Source organism: Herpailurus yagouaroundi, unplaced genomic scaffold (assembly GCF_014898765.1).
Source record: "Herpailurus yagouaroundi ecotype Mexico unplaced genomic scaffold, PumYag 141, whole genome shotgun sequence".
NCBI lineage: Eukaryota > Metazoa > Chordata > Mammalia > Carnivora > Felidae > Herpailurus > Herpailurus yagouaroundi.
This window is the reverse complement of record NW_024412396.1, coordinates 71,106,790-71,119,416: the sequence shown is the minus strand read 5'-3', so window position 1 is coordinate 71,119,416 and position 12,627 is coordinate 71,106,790. Positions and strand designations below refer to the sequence as shown.

Below are 12,627 nucleotides of genomic sequence, written 5' to 3'. Positions count from 1 at the left end.
CCCCCCCCCCCCCCCCCCCCCCCCCCCCCCCCCCCCCCCCGGGTGCTAAGATCACAGGGAGCCACCTCTCCAGCCAGGCATGTTCCCCCCCCCGGGGCCCCCTCTACTTCCCTCATTCCTGCCCTTGCCTGGGATTGCCCCACCCATCCCAATCCCTTACTTTCTTCAAGGCACATCTTGAGGCTCCTTGTTATAAAGCGTTTTCAGGGGCGCCTGGGTGGCTTAGTCAGGTAAGCGTCCGACTTCATGATCTCACAGCTTGTGGGTTCGAGCCCCACACCGGGCTCTGTGCTGACAGCTCAGAGCCTAGAGCCTGCTTCAGATTCTGTGTCTCCCTCTCTCTCTGCTTCTCCCCCACTCATGCTCTGTCTCTCTCTCTCTCTCTCTCTCTCTCTCTCAAAAATACACATTAAAAAAAAATTTAAAGCGTTTTCAGACGAGCATCCTCTCACAGTCTGTGCCCGGCATGCTGTTGGTGCTTTTGTGTCCCACTGTGTCACCTGCTGTGGACTGTTGTCACGTTTCCTACCTGTGAGAGGCTACCAGGCTCGTGGGGGGAGGCGCGGGGAGACCTTGTTCCAGCGGGGGGCTGCCGTCGCTTTCCTGGGATGAAACCCTGGGCTTGACTTCTCCAGCGAGACAGAATGGCAGCGTTAGAGTACCTCTCCGAAGCGTCTTTGAGCTCTCAAATGTCTTCAGCATTTGTCCGTAATCTACTGCTCATGATACAGTTGCTGCCAACGGGCGATGATTCTTCTAAAGCAAAGTGGGAGAGAATATAGGTTTTTGCGCCCGTATGGTGGTTCGTGTTACACGTGTGGATACAAAATCTTTCTCTGTGTAGTGTCAGGGGGTAAGCATTGGAGCGTGCACGGTAAAATCTGTGTCACTTGAAAAAGTTCCGGAGTAACATTTGCTTCTACTATGGTTTTTGTAGGTGAAAAGGAAGGAACTTTTCTTCCAGAAAGTAAAGCGATTTTTTCGTTTGTTTGTTTGTTTGAGAGCCTCCAAATACTCATACTTGTCACACATCTCTTTTTCTGGAAGGAAACTTGAGGATATGACGCACATGAAGTAAAATGTTAGCATCTCGAGGCTAAGCCGCTGCTGTGCCGTGTTTCGTTATTTGATTTGATTCTTTGGAAACGTAATGCATTTTGCCTTTTCTCTCTCTTCTCTGTAGTCAGAAAATGGGTAAGAAGAGTCGAGTGAAAACGCAGAAATCGGGCACCGGTGCCACAGCAAGCGTGTCGCCGAAGGAAACCTTGAACCTGACCAGTGAGCTGTTACAGAGTAAGTTCCCCCCAGGCCTCCCCGCCCTCACGCGGGGCTGCGAGGCTTCTCTGCTCTGCATGCTCAGGCCACACGGGTCAGTCTCTGGGCTGGCGAGGCGGGAAGTGGGACAGGCTGGGGTTCAAATCCTGGCTTATTAGCCACGTGAGCTGGGCAACTTTTGGAACTGCTCTGACCCCCACTCTCCCCTGCTGTCATAAACCTGGGATATTGACAGCGGGTAGGGAGGAATGAGGCCCTGGTGAAACCGTGTACCTGCAGCTTCTCTAGCGCGGCCGCCCACAACAGGGGCTCCCCTGGGTCCCGGTGGGCAGGGACCAGCTCGACCACCGTGGACAGGCCGCGTAAGCCCCGTGAGCCTCGGGGTCCACAGCAGTGCGAGGCGAGTGCAGCGGGCCTCCCGGAGAGCAAACCGTTGGAGCTCTGCTCCCTCGTCAGAATGGCTCCCCTTTAGTTTTAGGGATTTGGTCATAGTTTTCCGATTTCTTGGTTCAAGGACATTAAGTATCTATCAAGTGCCTGTACTTGCTTCAGTAAGTTAGTATAAATTGGTAAATTCCTTTTTTCACTGTGAATTTAAATTGGTGCTATGTAGGTTTCAAACTTGGCTGGGGTCCCTGTATTAACTACCTACGTTTGCCTCCTTTTCCTTGTATGTTCAGATTATGTGACAGGCCAAACCCCAAATGCACGCTTAACTGTCTCTCCTTTGCCAGCAGCAGGTAGCAAGCGAGTCGGGTCAGGTCCCACCCTGGGTGCTCCTGTGGACAGCGTGGGCCCCCGCAGAGCCCTGATGTGCTGACCCGTTGCCTCCTTTGTCCCCCACCGGACGGCGGGCAGCTTGTGGACAGGCCCCGTCTTGTATTCCGGGGCCTCCGTCGGTGTTTGCCGATGGAAGAGTGACTGGTTAGCCGTAAGAGTTAGGAGTCCACGTGGTTAGGGCTGGGTGGTGTTATTTACCACAGACACTCTTTCCTCAGAAGACGAGGGTGGCCGTGGGAAGAGTGCGCTCCCTTTAAACTCCTACAGTTGTTTGAAGAGGAAAGAGCTCGCTGACAGGCCGGGTGCCCAGAGCACAGCCTCCAGAAACGCCCGGCACCGGTCTGAGTGCTGCCTTTCGCTTCTGGCCCCTCCAGCAGAGTCTCAGCTTCCTTTTCAGCAGCGACTGTGCTGTGTCTTTTGTGACTCCTCCAGAGCGTGCTTAATATAGAGCCTTACACACGGGTGTGAAATGTTTGTTGAGTAATTGTCCTTATGTCCGATTTAACTGGTTCCTTCAGACAGCCACTGTTCTAGGGCTTAACTAGAAAGAAACGTTGACTTTTAAGGTTGCCTTTTTTTTTTTTTTTTTTTTTAATCCCCTAGAAGAGTTTTTAGGGAAAGGGAAATGCTTTGCGTCATAGCCTAGCTTTTTAGATTTCCCCACGTACAGGTGTATTCTGGGGACCATCCGTCAGTGCAAATTCAGTGCTCACACTTAGGTTCGGGGCCCCAGGTTAATAAGCATGTGGATGGTTTCAGAGGGTTTATATGCTTTGAAAAGTACGCCTGATTTATACCTGTCACGTTTATCATCGTGGCTGTGGTACCTTTGTCCTTTAAAAGTGAACCAGCAGGGGGGTGCCTGACTGGCTCAGTTGGGGGGAGTGTGCGACTCTTGACCTCGAGGACGTGAGTTCGAGCCTCACGGTGGGCATGACGCCTACTTTAAAAAAATGGTAGGGACACGTGGGTGTCAGTTAAGTGTCCAGCTCTTGGTTTCAGCTCAGGTCACGATCTCACAGTTAATGGGTTTGAGCCCCACGTTGGGTTCTGCACTGGCAGCATGGAGCCTGCTTGGGATTCTCTCTCTCCCTCCCCCACCCTTTGCCCCTCCCCTGCTCTCCCTCTCTGCCTCTCTCTCAGTTGTCTCTCAAAATAAATGAATAAACTTAAAAAAAAAATTAAAAGTAAAGCAGCAGTGGCAGCAAAACCCAAATCTTCTTTGTGCTGAAGCCTGACCGGTAAGTTGAAAGCAAACAGTGTTTGAGTGCCGTGACGTTTGTGTTCCAGGGTGCAGTAGCCCCGCACCCGGCCCGGGGAAGGAATGGGAGGAGTACGTGCAGATCCGGTCTCTTGTCGAGAAAATACGGAAAAAACAAAAAGGTACATTTTCTAGAACGGTAATTGTATTTGAATAAAATCATGGAGGGACTTGGCACAGGTCAGAAAGCTTATGAGGGCAGTGAAGGACCCGGCGTCATTCCTGCCTGCAGAAGGTCACTGCGAAGGGGCCCGGAGTTAGGGAGAGATGCGCTGGGCAGCTGTCCCAGGACCTGTCCCATTTCTGAGGTGTGGCTGCCGCCTTTGGAAGGAGTGAGAATGTTCGGCTCTAGGGGAAAAGTGTTCGTATGCAGGGGCTAAGATGACACGACTTTTGTTTGTCTGTATTTTATGAAATCTCTGTTGAGAGCCGTTTGTTTTTCTGTAGTGTGTTTCCTTTAGGGTTTGAGGTCGGTACACAATGCCATGAGTGATCAACACACAAATACGCACTAATCGAAGTCAAACAATGAACTCAAACAAATCTTGGTTAAATAAGAGGCGAAGTTGTATATCCAAAGCAGTGTTTTTACAGGGTGTGTTCAGCAGGTGTCTTAATGATTCTCAGCCAGGCCGGCGACAGGGCCAAGTGTCAGTTTGAAAAAGCCTATTCAATATGCCTATTGTCTTAGTTCTATAAAGCACAAAAAATAAAAGATTGGTATGTAGGGCCACATGGGAGGTAGCAGGGAAAAACACAAGGAGCCTGCATTTTAAAGGGTGAGAAGAACCTTCTTAGACCCCGTTTTTGTACATTGCCCTGAAGGTGAATCACAAGAGGGTTTGTTTTTTTATTTGCTCTCCGTAGTGGTAGTTTTATTGCTGGTCTGTGTAATTCCGCGAACCTCCGGGCTTTAGGTTAGATGGTCTCGGGCCCCGGATGGTGACAGGTTCCTTTATAATGTGTTTATTTGCACCAAGTGGTAGACTGTGCTGATCCCAGTTCACCCAGTGGATAGCTGAACAAGTTTTGTACGTCCTGAGTGTCTGTTGTCAGCAGAATCTGCTAACTACGACTGACACGAAGGTGAGAGCATTCTGAGTTCTCGGCGAAGAGGGACTTCTGTCTAAGAGCGTCCGTACACAGTCGAGTCTCCTGCGTGTCCACTGTGGTGCGGCACGGCCCCCGGCCGTCCTGCTTCACAGACCCAGGGGACCATTGACCGTGTCCCGGTGACGTGACTCCGGGCGCCTGGGCTGGACTCCGCGCCTTGCTCCTGATGTTTTCGGAGCTCCCGTTGCTCTCCCTTTATTCATCAAATAGTGGTTCTTCCCGGCTTTGGAAAAAAGCATGGCTCTTCAGGTCTTTGAATATTTCAAACATGCTGAAAAGGCCAGAAAATAACACAACAACGCCGAAGAATCTCCCACCCAGACTGGATCAGTCCCCCAAGCCGGGTTCCCCCTCCTTGCCACCTGCTGGTCTGACCCTGTCCCTCCCTCCATCCTGTGTTTTGTTTTCATTGTTTTTGAGAAATACACGCTGCAGTCAGAGCTGAAGCCCCATGCTTCTGTCGCCTTCCCTTCTTGCCCTCTGGAGTTGGTCTTTGCTGAGAATATTTTTCCACTTCACGCATAACCCCATAAAAATACATGGTCGTAAGTGGTATCTTCAAAATTTGCATAAATGGTATCAGGCCACTTGAATTTTTAGAAACACGGTGTTACATTTGTTTTATTTGCGGTGATACGTACGGTCCACCTCATGCAGATCATTGGACAGAATTGTGCAAGACCGTCTGGTCCTGCGTTCTGAGGACCAGGCCTGTAGCGCCCAGCCCTGCACGCGCCTCCTGTGCCCGTGCCGGCTGCCGATTTCTGTCTCCCTGGGGATTTTGCTAAAGCAAAGCTGCGGATGAGACCTGGCACGCTGCACTCGGGTTGGGGGGACTGCTCTTACGACTGAGGTGGTGAAGCCCCTGCGCCCCCTGCCAGTGCCTCGCCTCCTGCAGCTCCTCAGTCAGCAGTCCTGTGACAGCAAGCGCATCCCTGTAACCGCCAGGGGTCAAGGGGCGTAACGCGCCTCTTTGTCACTGGTTAGGTTATGTACTGGGACTGTTCGGCGATTAGGTTTGTTCTGTTTTTCTTTCCTTGCGATTTCTCCTTTTGCCCGTGTGTTATTTAGAAGTGTCCCATTTAACTTCCAACTATATGGGGATTTTCGAGATCTTTTCCTTTTGTTGATTTCCAATTTGATTGTGCTGTAATCAGAGAACATTGTATGAATTCCGCCTTTTCCAATTTCTGTACTTAAAAAATTTTAAGCCAATTTGTCTACTTATTAAGCTTTTCTTTTTAAAGTTTTTCACTAAAGCATAACTGACGTGATATTGTATTAGTGTCAGGCGTATGACATAGGGATTGGATATTCCGTACATTACAAAATGGTCACCTCTGTAGGTGTGGTGACCACCTGTCTCTGGTGATGAGTTTTGATTTCAAGGTTGGAGCGTTATCACTATTTCCAGTGTGTGTTTTTTTCGTTTCCGAGAGCAGAAGGAAAAACCATAGATCCTAAACGTGGCTCTTGTTTTCTAACACATGGAATTGATACAGGTCTGTCTGTTACTTTTGATGGAAAAAGAGAAGATTACTTTCCCGACCTAATGAAGTGGGCCTCTGAAAATGGAGCCTCTGTCGAGGGTTTTGAAATGGTCAACTTCAAAGAAGAGGGCTTTGGTTTGAGAGCAACAAGAGACATCAAGGTGAGTTTTGATCCCTTCGTCCGGGGGGCCCTCCGTGTGCTTGGATTGTGCTGCCGTGCGGGGACGGGACGTGCAGTCAGGTGTCTGGGCTTGCCCTGACCTCTTAGGCGAACAGGCAGCCTGCAGCCAGCACTCTGTGACCTGCTGCGGGGTCTCCAGGCTGACCGGGGGCCTGGAAGAGCCTTGCCCGTGTTCGAGGCAGCCCCTTCCTGTCCGTCCTCCCTGGGAGCCGCGCTGCTAACCAGTGACCTGGGGCAAGTCAGTTCATGTTTCAGAGCCTCTGTTAGGAGGTCACAGAACAAGCCTCAAAGGATTCGAGACTTGAACGGAAGGATGTGGGCTCAGGTTGGTTAGGAGGGGGAGCCCACAGGGCCTACGATAGAGTGGCTGTGGGGCAGAGGGCGGGCAGTGTTGGGTGCTTACTGGTTTTCTGGCGAAGGTGACTGAGTGCTTGGTGGTGCCACCTGCTGAAGCCTCACGGCCAGAGCTGAACGGGAAGGAGGAAGGGCAGTACAATCTGCTCAAAGGGACAAATGCTTTTCCTCTGCTCTGGGTCATTCTTTCCAGATGAAGGCGGCAGCTGCACCCCAACATTCCCAGCCTCTCTCTGCCCCTCACTCGCCTCTCTCAGGAGGCATAGCTTAATCTGATGACTTGGGGCGAAGGAGCTGGCCGTGGCCTCTTTCTTGGTGGGAGCTGCTTGCCCACGTGCATCCCTTCCGCTGTGCTCTCTCCACTCTATAAGCTTTACAGGGGCAGGCGGCACGTGGGGAGGCCCGTGGGGCTCCAGTTCTGCCTGGAACTAGGTGGGGGAGTCTGTCTAATTCTGGGATTCAGTAGGTGATATTTTGGGTGACCATCTGTTGTAGTCTTGTGTCTCTCTCAGTGGGTTCAGAACGTGCATGGAGGAAGTGACTGTTACTTATTCGGGCCCCTCAAACCTCAGGCAACATTTTTGGTCAAGTTGTACTTAGCCTTTCATTGATACAGTGATACAACGTAGATTGGTTTATTTGACACTATTAAATGTGTAGTATGTGAATCCTCCCTTGCTGTTATCATACCAGCCTTCCAAAGGGAAAAAAAAAAAAATCCCAAGGTCTCTTCCTTCATGATGCTTATAATCTATGGTAAGGAAGGAGACACACGGAAACATAGTTAAATGGTTGACATTGGGAGGAGGCCCCTAGTAACCAGGGTGTCACACGGTCTTCTCTTGTATCAGAGGAGAAGCATCGTTTGTATAGATGCCACCCCGAGTATCTCAGCTGTGGTCTGTTTTCACTGTGTGCATTTTTTTAAGTTTTATTGAGGTCTAATTGATTAAAAAAACTGCATGTATCTAATGCTTACATTTTGATGGGTTGGGCATAAGCATACACCCATGTCATTACCACAGTCAGGGCACTGCTATGTGCACGTTTTAAGCAACATAGATACGTATGCAGAACGTACCAAAAAGAGACCTCACGTGTTGGCAAAGGATGAGGTAACACTTTGGAGAAGAAATTCAGTAAACCAAAACATGTCTTAGGGACTTGTGTGTTTGCTGGTTATCATTGTGCTTTATTATTATTATTATTATTATTATTTTTTTTTTTTTAACATTCATTTTTGAGAGAGAGAGAGATGGAGCGTGAGCAGGGTAGGGGCAGAGAAAGAGGGAGACACAGAATCCGAAGCAGGCTCCAGACTGAGCTGTCAGCACAGAGCCCGACGCAGGGCTTGACCCAACGAACTGTGAGATAGATCATGACCTGAACTGAAGTCAGATGCTACATTGACTGAGCCACCCAGGCGCCCCTCATTGTGCTTCTTAAAGACAAGCATGCAGAGAAAGGAATGTTACTCTGGCCTCAGAAATTCAATGGCAAGAACAATTCATATTGACAGAGTCAAGTTTTTGTTGGAGAGAGAAATTTTGTTTTGTTTTTAGAACTTAAAAGTACAGCAAAGAATTAAGAGTTTTGTGCACCACCCCAAATCGCTATGTTTGCTGTAAAGTTGAAAGTCCCATTTTTTATTTGTTTTCTCGGTATGTATAGTCAGTGTTTCTGTTGGAAGTAGGATTTTAAACCCTGCTTCTGTTTGTTTGCACCATAAATGCTTACATTTAAAAATATATTTGATGATTAAAGATGAAGTGCTAATATGCAGCCTTCAATAGTATTTCCTGGGTAATTGGGTTTCTGACCATAGATGAAGTTTGGGCTGACGATTGTTACATGTTTTGATGATTCTATGATTTTCTTATTTTTTTTCCTCCTAGGCAGAAGAATTATTTTTGTGGGTTCCACGAAAATTACTAATGACCGTTGAATCTGCTAAAAATTCAGTGTTGGGTGAGAATAATTTCTGACTCGTTCAAGGCAAAGTACAAACGATAAAAATACGAGATTTTATTTTGTAGTTCTAAGCACCATATTTGGATGTTTTCTCAAACTAGCGAAATAGTCCACCAAATTCATACTGTTTTCCATGCTTTTAATCTTCGGAAGAAAGGTGCATGTTAACTTAAATATTACAAGGCTTTCCGGTTATTTCTGTACCTTGAATATATATTTTGAATGAATACCTTTTAAGGCACTTTGTGGAACTTAACGCTGTTAACGTCTGGGTTAATTCAGGGCCCTTATATTCTCAAGACCGGATTCTTCAAGCTATGGGAAATATCACACTGGCCTTTCATCTGCTGTGTGAGCGAGCCGACCCTAACTCTTTCTGGCAGCCCTACATTCAGACCCTCCCCAGCGAATATGACACTCCTCTCTACTTTGAAGAGGATGAAGTTCGGGACCTTCAGTCCACACAAGCCATCCATGATGTCTTCAGCCAGTATAAGAACACAGCCCGGCAGTACGCCTACTTCTATAAGGTCATCCAGGTGAGTGGCTGGTTACCGCTTAAATGTACGTTGAAGAGTGAGAAGGAAAGGGAAATCGATAGCAGAAGTGTTTACTTCACATTTTATTACGGATGCTTAAACGTTGCGCGTTTTAAGTTAAAAGGCGTTGCGATTCTAGTCCACTGTCTCTCTTTGTTCAGAATATCACTGAAGTACGGTTTGAGTGGATCTGACTTCATCAGTGGCCGGTGTGGATATAAGCAGTGCTTGTTCCTGAATCAGGAAAGTCACCAAACTTTTCTGAAAAGGAAAGGTTACAGTGGAACTGGAGAAGCTTTAAAATGTATCTAATACGAAAAGCTGCTCCGTGTGTCAATTTTCCCAGAAAAGGAAAGGCTCTTTGTGGGTTCTCCATGTATATGTTCACATGTATTTTACTAAATCATAGTGGCAGTTAATTTACTAATTCATAAAGCTGAGTTTTTGGTGTCTTTCAAAGTGTGCCATATATTATATTAATTTTAATTAGTTCTAAGTGAAAGCGTTCTATAAAAACGTGTGTAAGGTTGTGAACATTTGAATTACGCCTGGTTACTCCTTTCTTAGTTTTGGCATTTCGGCTGGCGTTATCTTTCGTTTCCCGTCGAACGGCCGTCCGACAGGTCAGAGTCGGTGTCGTGGTTCCCTCTGGAGCTGAGACGAGGGAGTGACTCTGGCCCCAAGTTTCCCCTTTGTCTGTAGCTTAAGAATTAGCCCCTGGGCCGCAGTACCCGATACGTGGCCAGTGGGGATGCCGCTCAACTTCCTATGTTGTACGAGGGCAGCCCCCAAACAAGGACTTTTCTGACCCCAAATGTCAGTAGTGCTACGGTCGAGAAATCCTCCTTTGTGTTTATATATAGAACAAAGCATCTCAAGTACCTACATGATACCAGAGTTCACCATCATTCCTGACTAATGACTGGATGCCTGGGGCCTGCCTGAACAGAAACAGCTCCAGCTTTTTAGTGAGATGAACTTGAGCTGAAACCCAGATTCCGTATCTCACTTGCTATTTAAATATACTTTGGAGATACAGCGAGCCTTTGAACAGCACAGTTTGAACGGCGTGGGTCCACTCATACACAGTTCTTTTTGATAAATACAGCACGGTGTTGTGTCTGTATTTTCTCTCAGGATTCTGTTCGTAACGTTTCCTTTGCTCCAGCTTTATTGTGACAACGCTGTGTGTGTGTGTGTGTGTGTGTGTGTGTGTGTATGTACGTATGTATGTGTGTATACATACACGTATATTTATATATGTACAAATAATATGTAACCTGCAAAATATATGTTAATCACCTGTTCTTATCAGTGGGACTTCCTGTCAACCGTAGGCTGTTAGCGGTTCAGTTTCGGGGGGAGTCAAAAGTTCTGTGTCGATTTTCGCCTGGGTGAGGGTCAGCACCCCATCGCCTGCATCGTTTGGGGGTCAGCCATAGGTGCTTTGCCCCTCTTTGTTTCTGCATCTGTAGGATAGAAGCATGAGTCCTGTTTCTCAGGGTAACTGGTGTCAGCCAGCCGAGGTCGGGCTTCTGCCAGAGCACGCGTGCGGCGCCGGGCCTCGGTGCCTGAGGCCTTAGGAGCACAGTCTCGTCTGGGGGGAGCACCAAGGACATCTCGGTTGAAGCCCCCGCATCCGGTGCAGCGTGCTAATCGGGGAGGTGTGCTCCGGGGCGGTGCTCTTTGGGGCGTGTGTCTGTGCTCCTGTTTCCTCATCTGTAAAACAGGATAGTGCCGCGCCCGACTGCAGGGTTGCGGAACCAACCACACGCGCTGATCTGTGTGCGGCCCTTGACCCAGCAGCGTTGGCTGCAGAAATTCTCCCTCCATTTGTGTCTATTTTGCATCTCGTTCCTTCAGGCCGCGTCGCTCAGTTGTTTCCGTTTTTTATTGTTCTAAATTGCTTCTCCCCCACACCTGCCTGCCGTTCCTTCTGTTAGTTCTTCTTAACCTTCTGTCCGAAGCAGCCCTAGCGGCCACGGATATGAGTATTCCCTCAAGACCAGGGACTGCACTCACAGTGACCCATTGCAAGCTCAAAATTGAGCTTCGGAGTCTCATGCTTTTGTCGTCATTGTTGATGACTGTGCTTTCTCGTTGTGAAACACTAACAGTTGACCCAGACGTCTGTGTGTTGGCTCCAGTTTAAAACCCGTGTTAAGTGACGTACCGTCGAGTCAGGCTGGCGCCACAGGAAAACGGCCCAGTTTGTCCTGGGACCCTCCGGGCTGCCGCGTGTGCCTGTTCCAAGCGGGAGGAGGACGGCTTCGCGTGTGGCGAACACTGTCCTCCCGACCCCGCGGTCAGTCGCGGGACACTCACTTCACGTTAGTAAACCAGACAGTAGAAGGGAGTCACCACAAAGTGGAACTGCATCCCGATGCGATTTGGTGGGACAGTTCCCAGCGAGTGGTTTTCCTTCAGTGCTGGTTGGAATAGCACAGGCGGCGTGAAAGGGGGGCGAGCCGCTGTGACAGCCGGGAGGGTCCAGCTGCGGGGCGGAGGGTGTTTGCGTAGCTGTCTTTTAAAAAGTGACGCCGCGAGTCTAGCCGCTTTTCTGGTTGTAGAAGGTTCTCGCTGCTCACGGCAGTCTTCGGGATCCACAGGAAACACACACGCTCATGTTGGACTGCCGTGATTTTGTTAGGTCGGGTTTTCTCACCCCAGCGGCAAACCGTGTGTCTTCCTCCTGCTGTTCCAGGGTCAGGTGTGGGGCTTTTGCTCCGTTTTAGGAGATCACTTCATCAGTGCGTTGGCACTCAGGGAGAGGGAGCGAGGAGTGTGTTACATCAGTTCATTGTTAACATTTTTTTTTTTTAATGTTTGTTTTTGAGAGAGAGACACAGCATGAGCAGGGGAGGGGCAGAGAGAGGAGGAGACACAGAATCCGAAACAGGCCCCCAGGCTCTGTGCTGTCAGCACACAGCCCGACGTGGGGCTCAAACTCACAGACCTCGAGATCATGACCTGAGCCCGAAGTCGGTCGCTTAACCGACTGAGCCACCGAGGCGCCCCACCGTTGTTAACATTTCTGTTACAGTGACGTGTCCTTGGTTTTGTTTTGTTGGGCACTGTGGCTCTTAACCTTTTCTGGGTCATGGGAGAACCCTCTTCCCAGAGAAACGTATGTTTCTATATGTTCTATAGAACATATAGATATAGAACATACATGTTTCGATATGTTCTATATCACAAACGCTCGTGTACCGATTGAGGGTGTCCAGATTTTCCAGAACCTGGTTTGCAGGTTTTAGTTATGGCTTCCCACTTAAAGTTATTTTCCTGCGGCTGGGCATTGACACTGAAACTCGTTATTTTTCTTCTGAGCTGACCGCTGGCTTGAAGGTCTGCAGGCCACAGTTCTTGGCCGCTGTCTCCGGGTGCACCAGCGGCGTGAGTGCAGGCATGACATGGTCCTGTGTGTCTCTGCTGATGACCCCCGGTCCCTGGGGGGAAGGGCCCAGAAAAGTGTTGACAGTCGCTTCAGTAGCATGTCTTGCTTCAGGCTCTAGGATGTTAATTCTGAAAGAAAAGCAGCACTGGTACTGACTTCTGGTAATTATAAATTCTTTTAGGTAGATTTCTCTATTGCAATTTTTATTTTAGTGTTTGTCTCTCTGTCTCCTTGGTTGTTGTTGACTAAAAGTCAGAAAAATAACT

General features: G+C 48.8%; 1 protein-coding gene across 3 annotated transcripts in view; it reads left to right on the top strand.

Annotated features, from left to right (window-relative positions):
* The window catches only part of SETD3 (SET domain containing 3, actin N3(tau)-histidine methyltransferase), an 80,749-nt gene that overhangs the window by 15,179 nt on the left and 52,943 nt on the right, over positions 1-12,627 (top strand). For all 3 annotated transcript variants that reach the window (XR_005791175.1, XM_040478202.1, XM_040478203.1), the window contains exons 2-6: positions 1,184-1,293; positions 3,346-3,438; positions 5,932-6,080; positions 8,350-8,422; positions 8,708-8,964. Coding sequence is in view for 2 of the 3 variants with exons in the window: in XM_040478202.1 (XP_040334136.1) it covers positions 1,191-1,293; positions 3,346-3,438; positions 5,932-6,080; positions 8,350-8,422; positions 8,708-8,964 (675 nt within the window). In the remaining variant the exon portion in view is untranslated. The remainder of the gene's footprint in view (positions 1-1,183; positions 1,294-3,345; positions 3,439-5,931; positions 6,081-8,349; positions 8,423-8,707; positions 8,965-12,627) is intronic.